We start from the raw sequence: 25,583 nt of genomic DNA, 5'->3' as shown, positions 1-25,583 counted from the left end.
TTCCTAGGGCAGGCAGAAGTGGGGGGCAGTGAAGAGAGCACTTGTTCCAGCCCAAAAGTGCTTGCTGTGGGAGCGAGTGGGGAACTGGAAGGGGCTGGCTACCTGCAGGGTGCAAGGGACAGAAGGCACAGTGAGGCTCTGGCCACCCTCCCCCACCTCTGCTTTTCATCTCTTCCTGCACCAGAGCAGCAGCTGGTGCCATCAGCCCAGGAGACACTAGCTAGAGAGCTGCCCCTCATCCTGGCTGAAACCCATTCCTGGCACCTCTGTGCACACATGCTAGTTGTGTACAACTTTAGTCACAAGTACCTGGGCTTCACACTTATGATGTAGTAACTGGGTGTCCTGAGCAGGCTATTTTACTTCCAGCCTTGGCTTTTTAAAAAAAAAAAAAAAAAAAAAAAAAAAAATATATATATATATATATATATATATATATATATATTTTAGTTGTACATGAACACAATACCTTTGTTTATTTTTATGTGGTGCTGAGGATGGAACCCAGTGCCCCACACGTGCCAGGCGAGCACTCTGCGACTGAGCCCCAGCCCCAGGCCCCAAACTTGGCTTTTTCATCTGCCATGTGGGAGGCAATGCTGCCCTCAAGTTTGCTGTGGGGACTGGGCAATATGTGACTGGCAATATGTGCTTGGAACCAGCCCCCAAGCTTTGTTCAGATCACCCTCCTATCTCCCCTGCAAATAGGCTCTGCCTGTTCATCCCTTCAGGGCAGCTAGAGCCACCTTCACCCTTGGGATGAAGCCCTGCCCCTGGTGTTCAGTAAGGCCCTTTGTCCCATGGACCCTCTCGCCTCCCTCACAAGGCATCTCCCAGCTGGATGAGGCCCTGCGGCTCCCCAGCGAACTGAACCCCACTTCCCTCCTCACACTGCGGGAAATTACAGGCCCTTTTGCTTCTCCTCAGACATGAGCACCCCTGGTGCTGGCCACGGCATATCACCGTTGCAATCCAGAGCCCAGCACGGTACCTGGCCCATCAGAGGGCTCCTCGAGGGGTCAAGGCCAGCCAACTCTAGATGATGTCGGAGCCACTGACACACGGCTGGGGTCAGCCTAGAGTTTGGCCAACTCAAGATATGAAACCCGTTAGTGGCAGAAACACTAGGATGAAGCAGGTATCAAGTGCTCATTCCCCAACGTGCCCTGGTGTGGTAGTCCATCCTGAGGACAACCGCAGCGAGTGGGCATGAGCCCAGGGAGGGAGGGGAGTGAAGAGGAAGGGCTGAGCCTTTCCATGGGATCCAGCACCCATGAAGGTGCTTCTTCCCTCTAAGGCGGGCAGGAGGAATAGCAGGCAATACTGCCCATTCAGTTAGAAACCCCAAATAAAATGATTTGTTTGTTCATTTATATAATTTGGTAGATCTCATACCTATTCCTCAATGTTTATGGGGCAGGACTCCGGAACTGCGGCTGTTCAGTAGGAAAGACCAAAAGCAAATGGTAAACAAGAGAGAAGACACACATGCACGCACAAATAAAAACAGCAGCAGCCACACACTACCGGCCACAGCTGCTGGCACAGCAGGAGACTGGGCCAGGAGGCTGCCAGAAGGCTGTCAGGGCTGAACTCACAGGAGTCTGTACAAGCTCTACCTTCTAGTAGCTTTAACCAGGGCTTCAAATCAGCTCCTTGAGGAACAGACTTGAGACTCAGATGAAGTCTCTGTGAACAAGGGAGATGTGGCTGGAGAAAGAGGTGCCTTTCTCCTGGAAAGCCCCGCTGCTGCCCGTCCCCAGTTCAGTCGGGGCAACCTGGCCACAGAGCAGACCCAATGCTAAGGAAGACACCCCTTCCAGGGAGCCTCTGTGGCCAGCTGGATTGGGCTCACCTTCCAGCCAGCAAATGGAGCTTGGCTACTTGACATCCCTCTGGAGGGCAAAGGTGCTTTCCATTCACCTCCTATCTAGGGAACCAGAACTGGAGGAATGTAGAGACCTCTAGAGGCAGGTATGGGGAACACTTGAGGGAGATCTGGCATCCCCTGTAGGGCCTCTACCAAGTCCTAATCACATTTTTTTCTTTTAAAAGATGGACACAATACCTTTATTTTTATGTGGTGCTGAGGATTGAACCCAATGCCTCACATGTGCTAGGCGAGCGCTCTACCACTGAGCCCCAGCCCCCTAATTACATTTAAGGGTTGTGATAGTTCAATTGTCTTTGCAGCTTCTCTCCAAGGCAAAGAGAAACTTAATTTAGATTTTCCCTTAGTGTCTACGATGTGCAAACTTTCCTAGTAGCATCTTAGTCTTGGGTTATGAAGCCTAGAGAGAGGAGTGAATTGAATTCATGTCTTGATAAGATTTCATTGGACATGCCCACTCCAATACAATGCAATAATTTTAAAATTATATTTGTATTTCCATTTAAAACACCCAAGTTGCCTTTGCCCTCTTCCTTGAGAGCTTGTCTGGAGGCTCTAGAAAGGGAGTGCAGGCGCTCATATACCCTCTTCTGCAGAAAGCTCCTCCTGTATTGGAGAAGTCATTCTCTTCTCTTCGGCTGAGCACACAGTTTTGGGAGGGATGCACATGAAGCGGTGAGGCAGGAAGAGGACACCCACCTAGCAGGTCAGACGAGCTGAATGGGCCCTGCAGTCCATGGGGTGACAGATGTCACAGGCAGATTGCCCTCATATCCCTCTTTGCCTTTTCCTATCACATAGACTACTGAGAGCCTTTTCCCAGAACTGTCACCTGCCCCCATCACTCTCCTGCCACCTAGGGAATCTCCACTCACTTCCTTGGCACCACGTCAACTTCTCACGGCTATGCAGTTCTACTTTTACCACCTGTCAGCTCAGACTCCCACCTCGGAGGGCTTTTCAGAAGCAATCTCAGGACATTGCCTTCCCCGGTGTGGAGAACCAGAAACCCTCTCTGAGTCTTGGGGTCCTAGAAGACCCGGAAGCTCTTAGGGGAAGAGAAGCTGGACTTCCCAGGTGCCCACTAACCAAGCATGAGAAAAATGGTGAGGAGGGGTCTTTTGCAGAGCAGTGTGAGCATGGCACAGGGTGAGCACGGGTGCTCCCTGGGCTCCGCTCCCCACTGGACTTCCCTGGAGAGGCAGCATGCACTTGAAGAGGGAAGCAGACTCAGGCAGGGACCAGGGCATGGGAAGCAGTCTTGATGGGGAACATTGCCCGCAGGAACAGTGAGGAGCGGAGCCAGCCTGGGGGTGTCTGGTGGTAGGGTGGGAGTTTGAAGGTAGAGCGGAATGTGCAGAGGCTCATTTAGATGATGGGGCCCAACAAAGTGAATTCTCCTGACTTTGACCCAACTGATACTTCCAGAGAATTTCCCAGCTCTTTGCTATAGGTGTGATGCTAACAGCAGAACCAGAGAAACATTTTGCCGAGAGAGAACCATTCACCTTCCCCTCCCCACCTGATGCTTTGGACCTTTGCTAAGGACATGATGGATATTTACAGTACTTATTTATATCTGAGTCCCTCTCCCAACAGCTGCCATAGGTGTTTGATTTCATGTCTGGCCAAACTGTGAAACCGGTTTAATCTTAAAACTGCTGGCTCTAGAAGTGACCATGAGGAACCCCAGGGCTGCTTCCTTCTGCCCTGGTCTTGCTGCCCTCCCACAATCCCGGAAGGGAATAAACATTGATGAACAGGTTGGTCAGATGGAGTTAGGAAGAAGGAGCACAAAGAATAGGCTCAGTTTCTACCAGCACTATCAGTTCAAACAATTCATAGCAGCTCCCTCTGCCAAGAAACAGGGGTGTGTATGGGAGCCTTGGAGGGGTGCTGGCTGGCAGAGAGCTGCCAGAGACAGAGCTAGGCAGAGGTACCATCCTCACCCGACTATGGACCGAGGATGCCAGTGAAAAACAAATCCTTCCCACAAATCTTCACCAATGAAGCATGCCCATTTATGTGGAACAGAAATGCATTCTCACAAATATTTTTTTCTTGGAAAATCTTACTGTATTGAATACAGGTCCTCCCTGGTTAGGAAAAGAAACCTTGTCTACAACCCTAAGCGAGAGCCCTCAATGTGCGCACGCCAGCAAGCTTGGTGTTGGGCTGAGCAGAGGCAGGGAGGACAGTGCTGGCACGGAATGAACATGAACTTTCACAGTCAGGTAACGTAAATGAGTTAAAAAAATAAACAAACCAGACGGACAGATCTACATTTGGCAAAAAGACATGAAACACAAACGGACAGACAGAAGCAAGGTCAGGAGTGGGAGGGTAGGGAGTGAGTGAGCCCTGGTCCCAAGCAGCTCCAGTCCAGGCCTAACTGGGCAGGAGGCGGGCCATGTGGGTCAATGCTCCTCCTCATGCTCAGGCTGGAAGGGGGTTTGCCCTGGGCCTGTGCAGGAGAAGCAGGAGAACGGATACTGCCTCTTGGGTCCTCACTATGGATTAAGAGACCCGGCAGTATCCTTAGACAAACTAAATAGAGAATGATCAAAGTGCCCTTTGGAAGGCTGGAGAAAGTGTCTCCGAGAATTCTGGCTTCCCCCACCACAAGCTAGTGTGGGGCCAGCACCTGCTGGGGCCGCGTCTGGCACAGGCTGATGGAGAGTGGCAACCACAGGAGGCCGTGCGGCTGCAACACCTCCAGCCACTTCGCTGAGCGAGTAAAGCACTGGACCCAGGCATGGTGGTTCTGAAGCTGAAGCAGGTCTTCCTTCAGGGACGCTGGAGAAGACTGTAAATAGCACAGTGTGAAGGGCCTCTCTGCAGTGAGACCAGGAGGGGCCATCAGACCTGGCCATTTAGGCAGGACTTGGCTTTTAGAGGAGTGTTCTTGGAGCCCTTGAATGAGCACATGGAGGTCAGTGCTCAAAGTGTGATTAACAAGGTTGCTTTATACAGAATTATCCTAGACTCCATTTAGTATCCTGGGAAGAAATAGGGGAATACTCACTAATACTGTCTAATTTTTTTTTTTTTTTAAACAGAGCTAGGGATTGAACCCAGGGCCTCACACTTGCTAGACAAGTGCTCCACCATTGAGCTGTATCCCTAGCACTTCCTGATCAAACTTAAAGTTAGGGCTCCAGGGAGCAGAGTTACCCCGACTCCTGGCCCCTCCTTTGGAATCCAAATCATATGTGAGATGCAGCTGGTAACCTACAGCTCAGTGGATCAGAGAGCCATTTGTTGGCCTATAAATTGCTGACTGTCAAATTCCCTTTGGATCCTAACTCAGAGATGTCCTCTGAGGAGCTATGACTTCACTTTTAAAGAGCTCCGGCTCTCTTTCTGGGACCTTCATGGAGAGTAGTTGGCTGCCTAAACTTCCTGCTGATGAAAACAAGATAGGCCACCTGACATGGCATCTGCAAGACCACGATGGAGGGTCATGGTTAGGTCAAATTGTAAGAAGAGGACTTTTTGCTCCTTTCTTCCTATCCCAGTATTCTCAGAGCAGGAGTCACTCTTTGCAAAAAACTCAAGGGCTCTTCAGAGGCCTTCTCACTTCATCTCAGAACCTTAGCACACCCCAAGCCTTGGCAGGAACTGCAGGGCAGGAGTCGGGTGTACCAAGGGTGGGAGCAGGGGTAAGAGCAGAGGGATGTCTCCCACCAAGTTCATGTTCAGCAGACTGCCACTCACCGGGTAAGCAGACCTCAGAGCACAGCTTATTGTCCAGTGCTTTCACGCTTGCGATGTCAAAGTCATTGTTATTGTCACACTCCATACCTAGAAATGCGCATGTCCTCTGGCCTGTAAGGGAGTTAATGCAGTTAGAGAGGGGCAGGCTGTGTTTTTCTCTGCTTTGCTGTCCTTAAAATAAAAATCTTAAGGATGGAGACAAAAAATAAAACCATATGTTAAAAAAAAGACATTAATTAAGTGGGTAAAGAGCAGACAAAAAAAGGAATCAAATCGTGTGGGCATGTCTGGGTTCTCGCACCATCCTGATTTGTTTCCCTCATTGGCCCCTTTCTAGCTCTGCTCCCTAAGAATTCAGATCACTGCAGAGGGCTGTGGGACACAGGCTCTGCAGAGACCACCATGGAGGGCAGCTGTGCCCAGGCCAAGCTGCTGATACTGTGGCTGGCAGAAGCTGGAGAAAGCCAGGGACAGTACTCTGCTCATGCCTGTGGCTATCTTGGGTCCAAGCGGGGTGTGTTTATGACCACAAGGCTCTGCAAAATGATAAACACATAAAACAACAACTAAAGGGCTTAGCATCCATAATTTTGCATTTCAAATCAGAATGACCACATTCACAAAATTATGATTTATTCTCTTGCAGGACTAAAGTTTTTGAGTATGTTTTCAGTGACTGCCTAGAAACCTACAGACATGTAAGAGGGGACGGGAAAGTTCTAGAAGAGATTTTTGTGAACTACCTTTTTTTGCCCTTGGTGAAAAGAAGAGAAGAAAACATAAACCCACTGTGTGGGGTTCAGAGTATCAGGTGGAAAAAACCTGGCCACCCTATACTCCTTAGAAGCAAATATTCTTTGAGAGAACCATCACCCAGGGCGACTCTAGAGCCTGAGGCCCTAAAATCACCCACACAGCAGGTGAAGCTGCAAACCCTAGGCTGGAATGCAGGAGGGGAGGGTGCCAGTCTCTCAAAGGGCCTCTCCTTAGGCTCTTGCGAGGTGGGACCTGTCCAGTCTGCAGCACACCCCTGACACACTGAAGCAATGGCCAGCACTAAAGCAGAAGCAACGAGGATGGCAGGTGTGGTACGACTGCTTCCAGGCCATGGCACACGTGTGCTCGGGAGGTGCCCCAGAGCAGAGGGGATGGCAGCTTGGCTCCTATGACAAGTTTTGTGACTTTTCCAGCACCCCTCTTCTTCCTTGCCTTCACTCCTTTACTTCTAGCCTTGCTGGAAACAAACTCTTCCAAATGAAGACAAAATTGAAGCCTGGGTTACAGTGAACCCATCACCACGGCAGCCTGGGAAACTCTCACCTTGGCTGAGCTGCTGAAGAAACTGGCCTTTCCTCGGCCACACACGTCACGTCACGTGTCTGCTGCCTCCTGAGGGCTCCCTCACGGTAATACCAGCTATTTTCTCCACTAAAGTGAAGCCAGGCAGGTGGCCAAACAGTCCTGCCTCCCAAGAAGGAGACGCTGCTTCTGCTGCTACTTGAGGGCTGCTAGGGCAGCTCCCGGGCTCAGCTGGAGAGCTGAGGGGGAAGGTAAGGGAGTGGCCAAGAAGCCACAGGGCCCATCGACTACATGTGCAGAACCGGGTGTATCTTCTGCAGCATCCTCATCCTGACTCCAAGCAAGAGCTAGGAAGGTCACTGAGATCAATGATACCATGCTTGCCTTGATATTACCCTCAGGAAGACAAATGTTTTCCTAACAGCCACAGAGCTAAGCACTGCTGCCAAGTTCCCCTTCCTTTATCCCTTAGGGAACACCAGGAAAGAAACAGCATGTGGACACATAGGACCAACCAGGTCTTTTACCATCTTCTTGCATTGGAGATCCATCCTCTTCCTCTATGACGTCATTTCCCTAAGACAGAAGGAAGTCCTCATAAGTCTACGAAGCAGTCAGAGGAATATAGCAATTGGCTAAAGTCAGAATTAGGCATCCGTATCTAACTCCCGGCCATGTCCACAGTGCACATTTCCCACCCTCATTTAACGTGCTGAAGAGGCCTGGGGGGCTAGATCAGCCTGTGGAATGTACACTCAGGTATATACTCAGGATGGTCCATTAGGAATACCCTTGTAAACAGCTTAGCTGGCACCCTTTAAGGTGAAAATAAAAGTTAAATAAAAAAGCAAATCATGGAGGAATCAAAACTTTCAGACACCTCTTAGACTCCCATATCCCATCCTGAAGCCCTTTGAAAGAATCTGGCTCTAGAACCGTGAAGCCTGGGACCTGCTGAAGTCAGGGCATGCCCCAGCTGCACTTCAATCCTGTCTGTCCCAGGGTGGGCTCTTGGAGGGGGAACTGGGAGTGGGACGGGTGGAAACCTCTCCACTCAGGCTGATATGTGCCTGTGTCAGATGCAGCCCAGCCTCTGTGCAAACGCTCACACATTTCCAAGGCCCAGGGTCTAGCATGGAAAGGTCCCTCTTGAGCTCACTCCACATATCACACTGGTGCACCCTGCCAACTGACCAGAGTGTGTGCTGCTCTTACCTCTACCCACATTCTACTTCTTTTCCTTTTGTGGTACTGGAGATTGAACCCAGGGTGCTCTACTACTGAGTCACGTCCCCTGCCCTTTTTAGTTTTTACTTTTCAGATGGGGTCTTGCTAACTTTCCCAGGCTGACCTCAAACTTTTGATCCCCTGCCTCAGTCTTCTGAGCACCTGTAAAGGCACTGCACTGCTACCAATATTCCACTCTGACTGATCGAGGTGTGCCACCCGGGAAGGCTCCTTCAGTGCCCCGTCTCCAGCAGTTCTGGCTGAGAGGAGAGGTGCCACTGTCTGCCCTCTGGATTACCTCTGCATCCTGCTCTCCTGCTGGGAGGGCAGCAAAATTGCTGTCTGGAGACTCTGCTGCCATCCCCTGCAAAAGAGCAACAAAGCCCAAGGGCACAGTATGGGTCTTCATGACAGCAAAACCAAGCCCAAGCCCTCCTTAGCACAAAAATGGCGGCAGACAGGAGTCTGGCCGAAGGGAATGCCATCCTGCCCTCAGTGCTGGGGGCTTGGCAGCTGGTTCCGGCACAGCCAGAGTAGTCTATTAAGCTACTTTGGACAGATGTGCAGACAGCATCAAGGCAATTCAAGTGTACCCCCCTTTTAAGTGCCCTCCCCTTACCTCTCCTTCTTCTGAGGGGACCCTGCTGGCAGCCCGGGGGGAAGGAAGGGCTTCTCCCTCTTCTTCAGTGCCAGGAGCGATGTAGGAGCCAGACATGGAGGAGACTGTGTCGGTGCTGATCTGGGAGGACGCCATGGACATGACTGACTGGGCCAGGCTGCTACTGGCAGGGTCTTTGGAAACAGGAGTTGGAGGAGGGAGACGGAAGTCAAATTTACTAAGAAGCAGAACTCCCTCTCTGTGCTCAGGCATGGGGAACACAAGGGCTCCTTTGCCTTCCCCTGAAAGGTTCTCTCTCTCTTTCTCTCTCCATCATACTGGGGATTGAACCCAGACCCAGAGGCACTTAACTACTGAACTACATCCCCAGCCCTTTTTATTTTGAAACAGGGTCTTGGCTAAGTTGCTTAGGGCACCACTAAATTGCTGAGGCTGACCTAGAACTTGAAGCCTCCTGCCCCAACCTCCAGAAAGAGTCACTGGGATTACAGCTATGTGCCACAAAGCCCAGCTGCTCTTTTTAGAGCATCCTCATGGACCAGGATTTGCTTTTTCCCATCACAGTGTTGAAGGAAACCTGTGGTGAGAAGACCCTCCCACAGCTCACGGTAGGAACAAGAGCCCTTCTCTAGCTCAGGCCTCCACAAGCTGCTCCCATCCCCAAAGAAGTGCTGGGACAGCTGTGCACTAAGTGGGGGACACACGCAGCTGCTCCCTTATGTACCTTCGGGGGAGGAAATGGTGGAAGAGAGTGGCGTCCCTGTGCAGGATGACTGGTCAACAGCCCCCGAAGATGACAGAGTGAGATTCTCACTTTCTGGAGTGACAGCACATTCCTGGGAATGGGGGACATAACAGTCATGGAGCAAGCACAAGTCAGGCACGTTGGAAGAAGGGGTCAAAAGCAGAAAGGGGACACTGGGAAGGACAAGGTCGATGCAGCACTGGGGCTTCTCTTCTGTCAACACTCCTCCTCAGTCAGGTCCTGGAGTGACTGTCTCCCAGGGGAGGTGCAACTTCCGTCAGCACCTTCTGCCTGAGGCCCAGCATCTGCTGGGGCCACACAAAGACTGCAGCTCCAGTGACACAGGTCACCCAGCAGCTGTGACATGGGGACACCGCCAGTTTCCCCAGGATCTTGAAGAGCTTTCTTTCAGATGGAAAAGAACACAAAGCCGGTAGGGGCCTCACTGCCAGAAAGACATCTCATAAATGTCCCGTAAGTTCCCTAAGTTCCGCCAATTAATCTGAAGCTGACGTCGCCTCTGCTCTCCATCAGTGGTGGGCACACAGCCTCTCCTTCCCTCTGCCTGTTCCCCATGCTCCATTTCCTCTTCTCCAGGTGGCCTTCTTTCATCTGGGCTCAGGCCTGGGCTACTGAGCTGCTTCCTGGCTCTGCGACTCCTGGCTGATCCATGAACTCTCACTGTATTCCTGGCTCTTCCAAGCCTCCACGAGAATGTTTTTCTTCCCTTTCTCTCATGTCTAAAAAAGTTCAAGATTCAACTCAAATGACCTCTCTACTGTTGCTTCTGATCTCCTCCATTTAACAAACTTGTGTAGATCTCCACAATGACATTTTACGGTCCCTGTTTTGGGTGCTCTTCATTTCTACAGCAAAGGTACATCTCAGCAGCAAATGCTTCCTGGGCAGTGACAATGGGCCAGATATCATGCTGGTATTCGATACCTGTGCTGCCTCACCTGGATCTGGGCTCCTCCACACAAGGGCACCTTATTGTCACTGCCCAGTACCCTCGACAGAGTTGGCTAATAAACTGTGAAGTGAACTCTTAGCAGGGACTTTGGGACACACAGGGTAGAAAGTTCCAGTCTTCTGCCACTTCTGGTCAATCTTCCAGTGCTTTGAGAGCCTAGGACCCTCTTCTGAGGCCTCTGGACATCTTGATCTCCTCTGCTTTTGTCCCTGCTCCTGGACCACTGTTTAAAGGGAAACCTCATTTCCAGCGTCCACACCCTGTTCCTCATCCAGCATTCTGGTCTCCATCACCACCGGCACATGTACGTCTCTTACTTAGCCATCTGTGCCCATCCCTACCCCAACTCTGAAAGGACACAGTGTCATGAGGACAGGGGCTTTTGGGGCTTCCCCACTGCTGCTATATCTTCGGCACACACTGGGGAGTACACAGGCTTGACATGTTGTGAATTCGTGAATCTCAGGGAACCTTTGCAGCTGCTGATTCCTTCGAGGGTGGTGACGGTATCTGATGAATAATGAAGGCAGGGACCTGAGGAGCCAGGGACTATAGGGAGGAGGACAGGGATTGGTGGCCATAACCCAGGGAAAGAAATTACCTCTCCAGGGTGCTGGGCTGATGGTCTCTGAGACATCTGAGTCTGTGACTCGCTACAAGAGTGCTCATCATCTTCTTCATGCAGCACGGAAGAATTCTGAGAAATGGACCTGTAAAAGTGCAGAAGACAAGCGGCGGACTCTAATACCCACTCAGAGACCAGGGAGCTGCCTACACTCCTCCTAGCAGACTCCTCAGGAAGAGGACCACCAGGAGCACCTCGCTGCTCTGCCATCTGGAGCAATGAGGGGTGGAGGAGCCCCTGGGGGAGATGGAAACCTCTTCTGCCTTTGGCTTCCTCAGGGACTAGCTGTTTGAATTTGAGGAAGACCACTGAAGTCGGCAGGATCTCAATTCTTTCATTTGTAAAAACACCTTCCTTACTCAGCTGCAGAGACTTGTTGTGACTGTACCCCACTGAGCTCAAATGCTTAAGTGACACTGTCAGGAGGTTCCTTCAGTCTTCAGACTGACCCATGCTCCCCTGGAGCCTCAGAGACCCTGTCCAATGTACATCCTCTTCCCTGACCCCAGGCCCTCCCTGCCAAAAAGACCACATGACAAGTGTGTCTAATGGGAATTGTCCCAAGGACTCACACACGTTTTATTTCCATCTCTTAGGGATGGTGTAACTTCCCCTAAAGTCTCCCCTCACGTCTTCCATGACTCTGGCAACTCTGGGAAGAGCAGGAGGGCTGACCATGCCCTGGAGCCCATGAAACGACCAGTGCGAGGAGGGAGTGGGCAGACGCATCTCATAGAGGACCAGGGCAACACTGGGATCTACTCACTTGGAGAGACTCCTTTTGAGCTTGAGTCCTTGGCCGCTGCAATCAGATAAGCGGTCCAGTGGGGAGAGTGTCCTGACGGGGGGCAGGTGGCCATCACTACCATAAGAAGGCAGCATTCCTGAGAGGTGGCCATCTCCAAGTACGTGAAGTGGGGGGACTGCCGGGGATGGGGTGAGGGGCCCATTGAGGGCCTCCAGAAGAGACACCACTTCGTAACCTGGTGGAATATTCTCTGAGGACTAGGAGAATGAGAGACAGGAGGAAAAAGGAATTAATGACTTTTTGATTTATGGAATTATTGTGTTTCCTAATTGATGCTAAAAAAAATCTTCTTTACATATGGTTTGGTGGGTCTGGTAAGAAAAATTCTTATGCCTGTTTACATAGAAAAAACAGAAAGTCAAAGAACCACAGGCTCCCAGCCTGCTCAGGGGTGAATTTTTTCTTAGTAATGTCTATTTTTTTCAAGGACAGAAATAAGTACTCAGTAGAGGAAATTTGGAACATATATCAAAGCAAGAAAAAAATCACTACTAATCAATTACCCAAGGTAACTTTTGTTAGCATTCTAGTATATATTCTCCTGTTTACATAGTTATGATCAATCTGTAAGTGACAATTTTATATTCTGCTTATTTACAGAACATAAATATTTCTCTGTGGTTTTGAAACTTCTTCAGCTACATTCCCTTGTTTCTCCTGTGAGTGCTGGGTATTTAAATATGCTTAAGGCATCCTAGAGAAAATAAGGTTCTAACGAACATTCTTGTATATGAATCTTTTTCAGTGCTGGGGATCTGACTCAGTGACAGGGCATTTGCCTGGCATGTACAAAACCCTGGGTTTGATCTCCAGCATTATAAAACAAAACATCTTTTTCAGATTATTTTCTTGGTATGAAACCCTTAGACCTTAGATTACTAAGTATAAATGTTTTTAAAGCTTTTAATATATATAGATGCTTTGTTTTGTTTTCTTCTAATTATATTCCTATAGACAGTATACAAAAACCTATTTTATTGATTCTTTGCCAACACATAGAGTATCTTTTATTTATTTATTTTTTAGTTTTAGGTGGACACAATGTCTTTTTTAAAAAAACTTGTTTTAATTAGTTACACATAACAGTACAATGATCTTGACATATCATACATTTGAGTCAGATGGGGTATAATTTCTCATTTTTCTGAGTGTACAGGTTGCAGAATCACATTGGTCATGCAGTCACATATATACTCACAGCAATAATAAAGTCTATTTTATTCTGCTGCCCTTCCATTCCCCCCTTCCTCTCCCCTCCCATCACTTCTATCTAATCTAATGTGACCCATTTCTTTTTTTTTTTTTTGCCCCCTCACATCGTCATACCTGTATTCTGTATAAGGATGAGGGTCTCCTTCCACCTTCCATGCAATTCCCCTTCTCCCTCCCTTTCTCTCCCACCTCTCTTCCCTATCTAGAGGTAATCTTCTTCTCATGCTCTTCCTCCCTACCCCATTTTGAGTCAACCCCCCCCTTATATCAGAGAAGACATTCGGCATTTGTTTTTTTGGGATTGGCTAACTTCACCTAGCAATAATCTGTCCTAATGCCATCCATTTCCCTGCAAATGCCATGATCTTGTTATTTTTTAGTGCTGAGTAATATTCCGTTGTGTATAAATGCCACATTTTTTAAATCCATTCATTTATTGAAGGGCATCTTGGTTGGCTCCACAGTCTAGCTATTATGAATTGTGCTGCTATAAACATTGATGTGGCTGTGGACACATTATCTTTATTTTACATTTATGTAGTGCTGAGGATTGAACCCAGTGCCTTGTGCATGCTAGGCGATCACTCTACCAATGAGCCACAACCCTAGCCCCATATAGAGTATCTTTAAAAAGGAAAGTTTTGGAGTTCTAAAGGTGAGAAATGGTATACTATTTTAACTTACATAGTATTGATTTTAAATGTGGCTCAATTTTTTTCTTGTGAGGCTAGGGGTCACACTCAGAGCCTCATACATGCAAGACAAGTGCTCATCCACTGAGCTATATCCCAGTCCTTCATATTTTTAATTTTTTGTGGTACTGGGGATTTAATCCAGATGCTTTACCACCAAGCTATATTCCCAGTGCTTTTTAGTTTTTATTTTGAGGTAGGGTCTCACAAAATTGCCTAAGCTGGCCTAGAACTTACAATCCTCCTGCCTCAGCCTCCAGAGCTGCTGGGATCACAGGTGTGTGACATCACACCTAGTTTGAACTTTTAAAAGGTTATTGTTAACCAGCTTTATTACCTCTCTTAAGAATTTTTAGTTTAGCTGGGCATGGTGGCACATACCTTTAATCCCAGTGACTCAAGAGGCTAAGTAAGGCAGGAGGATTGCAAGTTGAGGACAGCCTCAGCAACTTAGCCTCTATGCTTGACTGTTTTTTTTTTTTTCTTTAAATAATTTGTTCTTTGAGGGCTGGGGATGTGGCTCAAGCGGTAGCGCGCTCGCCTGGCATGCGTGCGGCCTGGGTTCGATCCTCAGCACCACATACAAACAAAGATGTTGTGTCTGCTAAAAACTAACTAACTAACTGAATAAATAAATATTAAAATTCTCTCTCTCTCTCTTTAAAAAAAAAATTTGTTCTTTGATTTTTAATTCTGGTTAATTTTTACAAACTTAAGTTTTAAATGTTTTATGTGGATAAAGCTATGGATTCTTTTTTTGTAGTTTTCTACTGCTTGCAAACTCAGAGTCCTCTCCATCTCAAGTCAACTAAATAATCATCTACAATTCATTCTATGTTTTTAATGTTTTGTTCAGTTTGCTTTTAACATAGTTAACTAATTGCTCCATCTTGAATTTGTTATTTGGTAAGAATTAAAGCACTAAACTGATTTTTTCTCCCTAAGTAGCTAACTAATTATCCCAGTACCATTCACTGAATAATGAATCTCTCCTATCACTGGGTTAATCTAAAGAGAGTCCTATCTGCTGTTCATAATTGCAAAACTTGGAAGTTTACCCTAATGCTATCAACTACATATGACACTGAGGTCAATTACTTTGTCTGCTTGGCTCCTAAATCACTGAAGCCATAAAATGGGATAAAGAAAAAGTTACTTCTTCAAGGATTCAAATAAGATAGTAAGTTGCATTCAAATTCAGAACAATCACCCCCTTGTTTCTGCTCAGCGGAGCTCCAGAGTGGACCCCCCCAGAGCACTCTGCAAGCAGATGGCACTAGGAATGTAAATAAAACTGGACACCAAGTTCCCAAGGAGGAAAAGGAGATTTTAGTGACCAGTATTCAACTTTCTGTCACCTTAACGTTGGTTGGTTAGCTTAGCTGACATGACCTCAGCCAGCCCACTAAATTCTCTGGCATCCCCAGGCTTAACGCCTTGCTACAGTGCCATGTAGAGGAGGGTGAAATGTTAAAAAAAAAAAAAAAAAAAAAAAAGGCTCTAGAGAACTCTGGCTTCAGAGCGGCCGTGGCTCTGAGCCCACTTACTGAATGCTCTTCAGAGTCAGATGTCTGGGATGAGATGATGGGGTTAAAGCTGGTGGGGGACAAGGGGCCCAATTTTTTCCTCATGGCTCGAATCTGAAGCAGTGCCCGGAAGGCTGTGGAGAAGGAAGCAGGCAATCAGGACATCCTGCTGCAGGATTAGGATGAGCAAGGGCCAGGCAGAAACCACACCGCGCCCAGGTCCGCCAACCCAGCAGCAGCATGTGCCCTGCTGCTGTGACGGTCCTCCCAGCCGAGCCCTCTCACCCTCCCTGGCGGGGCTTACGGAGCCGGCAGATGGGGCAGTTGTTGGCTTGGTAGCGCAGGGTGTCTGCACAGGTGTTACAGAGGCAGAGGTGGCGGCAGGGCAGGATCAAGGTGTCCCGGACATCCGAGAGACACACCACACACTCAGCACTGTTATCGCTCACTTCGTCCTCAGCCACCTGCGGGGGAGACGGAAATTCAGCCACAAAGCCCTAGACGTCACTGACAAGGCAGGGAGGGGGCTGAAGAGCTGAGGCAAGCATGAGGAGGAGTCCACGCTGACCCAGAGTCCTGCTGCTCCTGGGGGGCTGGTTATCTGAAGCACCTAGCGCAAGCCCTCAGGCCAGCTTTGGCCCTGTGGCGCCTGACTGAAGGGACCTAGGTGAAAGGCAATAAAGAGGATGGGAAACGTTCAAGAGCCGCAGAGCTCCAGGACAAAGCCAGAGCAGCCTCTTCTCTCGCTTCCCAAGTGACAGAAGCACAATGATCTAAATGAGGAAGAGGAAATCCTCTTCTAGGCCTGACTGACTCCATGGTATGGCTCAATTACTTCCTCCATCTTGGCTTTATCTGAGAACTGTGGCCCTGCCTCCCAGGAGGGGACGTTCAGAGTTTTGGACAAAACTTATCTTAGAATCATTTTTTTAAATGAAAGTGTTTATAACATAACATTTATTTATTTATCTATTCATCTTTTTTAGTTGTAGATGAATACAATACCTTAATTTTATTTGTTTATTTTTATGTGGTTTGTGGTTTGAGTGAACTCAGTGTCTCAAGCGTGCTAGGCAAGCGCTCCACCACTGAGCCGCAACCCTGGCTCCATAACATTTATTTACTTTTTAAAAATATTTTTTAGTTGTAGAAGGACATAATACTCTAATTAATTAATTAATTTTTATGTGGTGCTGAGCATGGAATCCAGTGCCTCACACGTGCCAGGCAAGCGCTCTCTCACTGAGCGGCCCTTACCTTAGAATCTTGTGTGTTGTACTTGTTTTCAATTCCATAGATCTCCTGAAGAAGGTAGCTGACCCCATCTACCTGAACAGCAAACGGAGATGTTCAAGGACAGGCCGACCCCACCGGGAGACAGCGTAGGAGCCCCACCCCACACCCCAGGAACCCAGGACCACCGCTTCACAATGAAGGAACTCGCAGGCCTGGACAAATAAAAGATGTATTTCTTTACTTCTGTTTTCTCTTTGAGAGGGGAAAGAAAATTGAGTGTTTAATTCACCCACCATTATATACAACAGGGAACATAAAATTCCACCAGTACTAAAATAATATTTGTACGTGGCTCACTATTGTGGGCAGTCGAGAAAGGATATGCCTCAAAATATAAGCACTAGCTATGTAAGGAAAGTGAGTTCAGACATACAAATAAAGGAATAGAAGAGAGAAAGAAAGAGGAAATGGGCAAGGAAAAAGAGGGATACAGAAAAATGCAGATGAAAGGGAGGTGTAGACTTGAAGGAGGGGCTGGGCACACCCCTCCAGCCAGAGCAATCCCTTTCCTACCCTGTAGCAAGATCATCCCCTTGGTCCTGTTTCATTTCTTCCTTTTGGTAGTAGGGATCGGACCCAGGGCCTCATGCATGTTACACAATGTCAGACACTTGTGGGAGTGCTCTACCCTGAGCTACCCCAGTCCTTGGTCCTGTTTCTTTTCTTTGTTTAGAAAAAAGAGTAGGACGCCTGGCATGTGTGCGGCCCGAGTTCGATCCTCAGCACCACATACAAAGATGTTGTGTCCACCGAAAACTAAAAAATAAATATTTTTAAAAAATTCTTTCTCTCCTCTCTCTCTCTCTTTAAAAAAAAGAAAGAAAAAAGAGTAGGAATGGGCCACGTGTGGTGGCCATGCCTATAATCTCAGTGGTCTGGGAGGCTGAAGCAGGAGGATGGCAAGTTCAAAGCCAGCCTCAGCAACATAGTGAGGCCCTGTCTCAAAAAAAAAAGGTGGGGGGGCTGGGCATGTGGCTCAGTGGTTGAGCACCCCTGGGTTCAATCCCCTACCCAAAAAAAAAAAAAAAAAAGAAGGAGTAGGATTTATCCAAGTGTGAAGAATCAAAACACAACTCTTCAGAGACAAGAGGGCACCCTATAGCAGGTTACCTGTCCTGTTTTAATTTCTTTTTTTGTATGGCAAAGTTTTTACTTTTAAATGATTAGTATACCAAATAATAACATGTGACAAGTTCTTGAGTCCTATCATCTAATAATTTTGATGAAAATAAACTAATAGCAGCCCAGAGAAGTCTGTTAGTATTCATGCTCTAACCCTTAGTCAAAATGGACAACTTTAAGGCTGGATGCTGCTTTAGACAAGTTACAAATAACTATTTATGACTTCTTCATAGATAGAGCCTTTGCCTGTCCTGTTTCTTAGAGCCCTGCCTGCCAACACCCAATCCCGCTTCCTCTAGCCGCGGCTACGTCAGTGCCTTGGGTGTCCTTCCTTTAGTCCTTCAGGCGCCCACTCCTCTCTCTGCCTCCCTTCACCTCTGCGCCCAGCACACAGATGAGGAACCCATCTCTGACTTCACATCTCAGGCTTCAGCTGCACGGGCTGTTGCTAACGCAAATCTAGCAACAGGAAGATAGATAAGACATCTTCCTTTAGCTACACTGGCCTTTTCATCAAACCCAGGCCTCCTGGAGAAGCTGGCCTTCCCATGAAGCAACTCACCACGCTGGGCCTGCCCAGGTGCCGCCTGGGGCTCAGGATCTGTGACTCCTCTGCCTCTAAAACTTGTTTTAACCCTGTGGTAATTATACTGAAGAGGACACAATCGACTAATTTACACTAAGGTACTATTGGGTACTATTGACCTCATTAAAAGAGAGGCAAGTATCTAATCCAAAAGGATGAGTACTTGAGAATTTCAGATATCTATCAGCTATCTGCAGAACAGCCTTTCTATGTACCTCAACCAAGGCAACCCTGACTTCCACCCGCCACTCGCCCTTGCCAATGCCTTTGGCACCTGCCTCCCCCCTTCCCTCTATGACACCTCCTACTACCTCTGCATGTGGTGGGGCATAGGCCTCTTGGCAAACCGAATTTTAGAATAGGAATGGTGGGATGAATTCAGCCAAGGGCTCCGGTTGGCTCTGAATTGGACCCTAATACATTATCCTTTTCTTGAAATGTTTCTTACTCTGGCATTTTAAATACAAAGAGTTCTCCCTAAACCTGATGTCAGGAGACAAATCTTGTCCTTTCACTGCTTAAGTCCTTTGCTCTTTGCTCAGATAATGCTGCCTAAACACTAACAAATCTGGAACACTATAGACACCCAAAACCAGTATTCCTTCCAGGACACCCAAGTGGTTTCTAACAATAAAAAGAACTCCCTCTTTCCTCCCCTCCTTCTTTAAATCAAAGAAAGGGAAGAGGGAAAGAAAAATGCTAAAACCAGAAAAGAAGCCAGGTGCAGTGGCACACGCCTATAATCCCAGCGGCTCAAGAGTCTGAGGCAGGAGGATAGCATTCAAAGCCAGCCTCAGCAAAAGCAAGGTGCTAAGCAACTCAGTGAGGCCCTGCCTCTAAATAAAATACAAAATAGGGCTGGGGATGTGGCTCAGTGGTCAGTGCCCTGAGTTCAATCCCTGGTTTCTCCCCACCAAAAAAAAAAAAAAAAAAAAACAGAAAAGAGAAAAAGCGGGAGGAGGTAGGCGGGGGGTGGGGGGCAAACAGGAGCAGCCCCTGGCCTCAGGTACTTACCACTTGTTTCTGTTTGAGGGGTTTGACGCAGAAAGTCCCATCTGTGTGCTGGAATGAAAACATGTCAGTTAAGGCAGGACATCAGGGAGGACACCAAGTACTCCATATTCTGTCAGTTTTCTCAATCATTCACACTCTTGGGCACTCAGAGTGGAATTACAGAGTCTGAACAGTAGGGCCTTCCAATGAGCCAGTCTATTTCACGTTAGGAAGAGGAGACTGAGGGCTCAGGAGTCTAAGGTTGTGAGCAAGGTGGTGGCAGAGCTGGAACCCTGAGCACAGCTCCCATGTGATGCTCTTTCAATGCCACCCATCTCCCAAGCTGGGCCACTGTGCAGAGCCCAGGCAGCCAGCCAACCATGGTGTCCTTGTACAAAAGAAAGGGCTAAAGAAATGATAAAGTTACTCACCTTTTCAAAAGTTCCCAGTAGGACATGGCAATGGCCAAAGTACTCTGAAAGAAACAAAGGCACACACACGTATGAAGCAGTCGGCCAAATAACACGTACTGATGCCCTCCATTCCCAATTCCCACAAGGTGGCAAATAAATCATGCTGGGCACCCTGTACAGCCCAACAGTCTTCACCTCAGCCCAAGAAGCTGGGAAAGACACTGCCTGAACCAAGGCCCATAGAGCAGGTGTACTGGCCTGGGATCAAGGCTTTTGCCAGGACTGTGCCACAGAGGACACATAGCAAGAGAAGACAGAAATCACCCATACCATCTCCTTCATCAACCACAGCATGTACCACCAAGGGGTAGACCTCTCGGTCCAGGTCAAAGCCAAGCTGCAGGGAAGACAAGAGGAAAAGAGGGGACTAAGCACATGGAGATGGCACAGCAGCCATCTGAAAAGGCAGGCAGTCAGGATGCACAGACCTTGTCCGCTCCTCACTGATCAACCTTATGTGACCCAAATCTGCTTAACAGAACCTCACCAATTTCTCTTTAAAAATTTCGTGGAATCAAAGCTCCCTAACCTGCAATTTCTTTTCTTTGAGCATGAATCTCTCAAAGTATCTGAGGTTCACAGGCTGCTTTGAAAGAGAAGAATTAACAAGAGTGAGATGAAGGGATCACTAGGCGAGCCTGGCCTTCAGGCAACTGGGCTCTGCTGCCTGCCTGGGTCTGGCGCCCCTGGGCCCTTCGTATCTACCTGGGGAGACCCCAGCAGAGACAGCTCACCTCCTCTTCGGCCCACTCGGAGGGGTCCACGGTATGGGAAGGCAGGCAGAACTGCTGGCACACCCCTCGCTTGTAGTACACAGTCTCAGACTGCAGGCAGTCATCTTTAGGAATGTAGCTAAGAACAAGGCGGGAAGCAGAGCAAACTCAGGATCTAGACCAGGTGACCTAACAAGTTCCTGTCTCTTGCCTGTTCTCTATTTTCAACAGGCTCTAGCACAGGACAGGAAGTTCCCTTCTATCTATTTCTGTCACCAGATAAGAGCCTGGCAATGTCATTAAACTTATCTACTCAACCCACACATGCTCAAAAAAGTAGCTAAATACAGTTTTTAAAAAATATTTTTTAGTTGTTGATGGACCTATATTTTATTTACTTGTATGTGGTGCTGAGAATTGAGCCCAGTGCCTCACACATGCTAAGGCAAGTGTGCTACCACCAAGCCACAACCCCAGCCCCCCAAATAGATTTTTCAAGAAGATTTTGAGGACTGAGGAGCTATGCTGCCATCTTCCAAAGGTGAAAGAATAAGGCCTGATAAAAGAAAATCTGAATTCAGGAACCAGTTCTCGCTTGGTGTAGACAAAGATAAGCACAGAAGACAGGGACCTACCTGTCTGGGAGGGAAGCGGCCCACCTAGCCTCTTGTTCTTACCTGGCAATGCCATTCTGGAATTCCTCCGTGGCCTGGTAGTAGATGGTGATGGCCACCCGGGCATCGGCATCGAAGGTGAACTCCACGTTGTAGTGGACTCTGGCTCTGATGGCCTCTTCCCCAGGGCTCTTCACTTCCTCGGCACACCTAGGACACACCAAGACTCAACATTTGAGCATTTCTTTTTTGGTATTAGGGATTTAACCAAGGGCCTAGCACATGCTCAGGTTTGGCAAAAGTTCTACCACTCAGCTACATCCCCAGCCCTTTTTGTTTGTTTTATTTTTTGGCACCGAGGTCTGAACCTGGAGGTGCTTAGCCACTGAGTCCTTTTTATTTTTTAATTTGAGATAGGGTCTTGCTAAATTGCTGGGGCTGGTCTCCAACTTGGAATCCTCCTGTCTCATCCTCCTGAGTTGCTGGGATTACAAGTGTGCATCACTGCACCCAGCTGACCTTCTTTTTAAAAAATTTAGTCATATATTGTTGACTTCTCTCCATGGCCCTTAACATATATCTAAATTTTCATTTTGAATGGTCACAGAATATTTCATTACCATCATTTGTGGGCACTGAGGTTATTTCATAGTGCTACAATTAATATTCATATGCACTGCCAGACTCTCCAGAGTTTTTTTTTAATTTTTTTTTAGTTGTAGTTGAACACAATACCTTTATTTTATTTGTTTATGTGGTGCTGAGGATCGAACCCAGGGCCTCACACATGCGAGGCAAGCACTCTCCTCCTAAGCCACAACTCTAGTCCCGAGTTTTTGTTTTGATTATGATTATTAATCACATTAAGTAGCTTCCACAATGCTTGTTAAACACCAGTAGGCTTTACTCTTCCTTTTCCTCCTCTTCAGAGGAAGCCTCGTCTGGCTGACCACTTTGGCATTAAACCACATTCCTAAATAACCTGCTCAGAGGACTACTTCTTGATTTTTCAGTTTTAGGCACTACCTACTGATTTCCTACTGTAGAAATGACAAATTTATGCCTCTTTCCTCACTCTCTGCCCAATACACTAGCTCTGTCACTTCCATGGTACAGTCATATTCTGATTTTATTAGCACAGTACCTGACTGTGTTGCCATGATTATAAAAACATTCACAGTCTGGTCACAGAGGAACCTATGGGCTGCTTTTCTTACCTAACTTTTTCTTGGAAATAGTGCTCATCTTACCTTTTCAGTTGCTTGGTTTTCTGTATATTTAGCCCAAATTCCAACCTGAACCCTCTTCTAGCAGTCTAACTCCTGGAGATGTTCAAAGGTAGCAGGTGTTCCATTCAGCTCATCTTTTTGAGGTCCCTTCATGGACCTGGGGCCCTCTGTACCTGGCACACTACGGCCGTCCTGGATCCTCCTGCCACTCCCCCAAGGCTCCCTCTGCCTGTCCTGTAGAAGCTCATGTTTCTGGCATCTCCTGTCTTCCTCTTTTGGGGTCACCCTTTCATGTTGCTGGTGCACACTGTCCCTAGATTTCCTAGAACAGGGTGTTGGAGAGACAGGCTTTCTGAGAGCTCCCATCGTAAATTTGGCTGAGCAAAGAATTTTAGGTTATAAATACTTTCAGAAAAACACCAAAAGCCTCACTGTCTTTTAGCTCCCAGTGTGGCTGACCCTCCTCTTTGATGACTCACAGAGGCTCCTCTTTGCCATCTATGTGCTGACAATTGCTGGCCCTTTCCATTAGGACACGTGTGCCCTCTGGTTCTAGAAAATGTTATTAAATTACCTACGTCGCTGATGATTTCCTTCCCTCTCTGGGCTGTTCTCTTTAGAACCACTAGATGAACATGAGACTTCCTACACTTGTAATCTATTCCTTGAATCTTTCCTCTTCTATTTCTCTTGATGCCTTTTTGCTCCACTTCATAGACCATTTCAACTTTTTTTTTATATATTTTATTTACATTTTAGTTTTTGGCAGACACAATCTTTGTTTGTATGTGGTGCTGAGGATCGAACCCGGGCTGCACGCATGCCAGGGGAGCGCGCTACTGCTTCAGCCACATCCCCAGCCCCTAGACCATTTCAACTTTTATCCCTAATACTCTCTTGAATTTTTCATTTCTGCTACTGTTTAGTTTTTAATAGCCCTTTTGTATTTCCTAAGCACTTCGTGTCATTGTGTCCATGAAATAAGCAGCAATATTTTCTCTTCTGTCTCTGAGGCTATTGATGCTTATGAGGGCTGATCCAGGTGTGCAGAAGAACCTCCAACTCATCTCTTAGGCTTCCCATCCAGGCGGGTCCAATTCCCAGAGGTCAGTTTTCCTCTCTCCTGACAGGCTTGGCTGCTGGTGTTCTGGGGACTGGGGGAAGGCAGATTGGAGGGCTCCATATCCAGATGGCTAAATTCACTTACTCCCTACACCATCTGAGTCCAGAGATTATCTGCTTAAGTTGAGCTCTTCAGCAAGAAATCTCTGCCAGATTCCACCAGGGTGTGGGCAGGACAGCTCTGGCTGTGTTGTGCAAGGAACGGCACCTGACTACCTCTTCATTCTAGCTTTCCCCCTTGACTTCCAGAGGCACCTGGTCCTGCCAAGCCCTGAGCCTTTTGGGGACCACAGCGTAAAAGGGTGAATCTCAGCTCTTCCCTCTGTTGGCCCATGATTTTCTTTCCTGAGTCTGATGAGTTATTTGGCATTCACCATATGATTCCATTCTAAAGTTTTGTCCATGTTCCTTTCCCATCCTCCCAATTCTGTGACTCATGCTCTTTACAAACACTTTTATTATCATACGTTAGGGTTTAGAAAGCAAGCAAAAGTTGTCACCAAGTCTTCATCTTTCCCTGGAAATGGGAAGAAATAGAATTTTCTCTATTCTAATAATCTCAGAAAAACAAGAGCTGAGAATGGAGCTCCATGGAAGAAAGCCCACCTAGCAGGACTGCAACAAACAAACAAACATGGGTAGGGGACAAAACAAAAGTCCCCAAATCACCCCAAAATGGAACACCAAGTGTTTCCCCTTGTGTTATCTAGTTTGACAGCGGTCATGAAAGGTGAGGTTGAAAAAGTGACCTCTTTTACTGATAAAAAACCTGAAGCTCAGAAACTCATTTCAGTGGATGTCGGTGGAGCTGGGAAGCCCAGCAGAAATCTGCTTCCAGGAACGATTCTTGCAGCACATTGCAGCCTCTTCGCTCAGTTCTGCAGCTGCAGCCAGGACCTCACGATGGCTCAGGCTCTTAAACCTACCTCCATCAAATGTGTGAACAAGCCACGTGTGATGAGGACAGAGTGGGTGGAGTGGCTGGAGGCTGTAGCCTCTCAAGGCACAGCCCCAGCTCAGGCTGCTGGAAGCTCTTGTGTTGGTGGGCTATTCTGTAGCCAAGTGCCTCCTGGGCTCCCTCCTCCCCAGAGTTGACCCCAGAGGCAGAGAGAAGCACAGCTGCAAGTGGTGCACGCCTGTAACTCAGCAACTCCAGAGGTCGAGGCTGGGGGACTGCAAGGTGGAGGCCAGCCTAGGCAACACAGAGACCCCGCCTCAGAATAAAACCAAAAGGGCTGGGGACATAGCTCAGTGAAAGAGTGCTTGCTTAGCAATGTGAGGCCCTGGGATCAAGCCTCAATATCACAATAAATAAATGAGACAGAGACAGAGACAGGCAGAAAATAGATTAGTGGTTACTAAGGACTGGGAGAGGGATCTAGAGGAAATGGGAAGTGCCGAATAATGGGCGTGGGGTTTCTCTCTGGGTTTTATGATAAAAATTTTCTAAAATTACTGGTAATGGCTCACAATTCTAAGCATACTTAAACCACTGAATTGTATATTTTGAATGGGTGAACTGTATGGTACATAAATCATATCTCAATAAAGCTGTTATATGAACAATTATCAGAAGGAACTTCTTAATGCTAATAAGGCTGACTATACAGGGCTAGGGCTGGGGCTGGGGCTCAGCGGTAGAGAGCTCATCTGGCATGTGCGAGACCCTGAGTTTGATCCTCAGCACCACATAAAAATAAATAAGTGAGGGCTGGGGATGTGGCTCAAGCAGTAGCGCTCAAGCAGTAGCGCGCTCGCATGGAATGCGTGCGGCCCGGGTTCGATCCTCAGCCCCACATGCAAACAAAGATGTTGTGTTCGCCGATAACTGAAAAATAAATATTAAAAAAATTTTTTTTAAAAAATAAATAAATAAGTGACATAAAGGTATTGTGTCCAACTACAACTAAAAAATAAATTTTAAAAAATAAGGCTGACTATATAAGCCTAAAATGGACTCAGAGCCATCTTTCTTGCCTTATTCAGAGAAATGTGGGACCTCTAATTTGCCCTAATCCGATCTGTCACCCCAGGAAACCAGAGAGCCATAGGGAATATACTATAGGAGGGCAGTATCAGATTAAGAGTTACGCTCTCAGCA

At 47.6% G+C, this 25,583-nt stretch overlaps 1 protein-coding gene across 15 annotated transcripts in view; it reads right to left on the bottom strand.

Annotated features, from left to right (window-relative positions):
• Positions 1–25,583, bottom strand: part of Rnf157 (ring finger protein 157) — a 69,345-nt gene that overhangs the window by 2,801 nt on the left and 40,961 nt on the right. For 3 of the 15 annotated variants that reach the window (XM_078041627.1, XM_078041632.1, XM_078041629.1), the window contains 16 exons: positions 21,195–21,341; positions 20,539–20,656; positions 20,075–20,141; positions 19,763–19,806; positions 19,353–19,400; positions 16,592–16,663; positions 15,639–15,798; positions 15,356–15,468; positions 11,863–12,101; positions 11,073–11,181; positions 9,478–9,589; positions 8,754–8,926; positions 8,433–8,498; positions 7,423–7,483; positions 5,609–5,719; positions 2,671–4,697 (listed from right to left, as the gene is read on the bottom strand). In XM_078041627.1, coding sequence (XP_077897753.1) covers positions 4,402–4,697; positions 5,609–5,719; positions 7,423–7,483; positions 8,433–8,498; positions 8,754–8,926; positions 9,478–9,589; positions 11,073–11,181; positions 11,863–12,101; positions 15,356–15,468; positions 15,639–15,798; positions 16,592–16,663; positions 19,353–19,400; positions 19,763–19,806; positions 20,075–20,141; positions 20,539–20,656; positions 21,195–21,341 — 1,936 coding nt within the window. In that variant the 3' untranslated portion in view covers positions 2,671–4,401. Of the gene's footprint in view, positions 1–1,395; positions 1,437–2,670; positions 4,698–5,608; positions 5,720–7,422; positions 7,484–8,432; positions 8,499–8,753; positions 8,927–9,477; positions 9,590–11,072; positions 11,182–11,862; positions 12,102–15,355; positions 15,469–15,638; positions 15,799–16,591; positions 16,664–19,352; positions 19,401–19,762; positions 19,807–20,074; positions 20,142–20,538; positions 20,657–21,194; positions 21,342–25,583 lie in introns of those variants that run through there. The other 12 variants (XM_078041635.1, XM_078041636.1, XM_078041628.1 and 9 more) reach the window with 12 other exon arrangements.

This window comes from Ictidomys tridecemlineatus, chromosome 3 (genome assembly GCF_052094955.1).
Source record: "Ictidomys tridecemlineatus isolate mIctTri1 chromosome 3, mIctTri1.hap1, whole genome shotgun sequence".
NCBI lineage: Eukaryota > Metazoa > Chordata > Mammalia > Rodentia > Sciuridae > Ictidomys > Ictidomys tridecemlineatus.
Note: the sequence above shows the minus strand (reverse complement) of the source record. Positions and strands in the feature narration are given on the sequence as shown.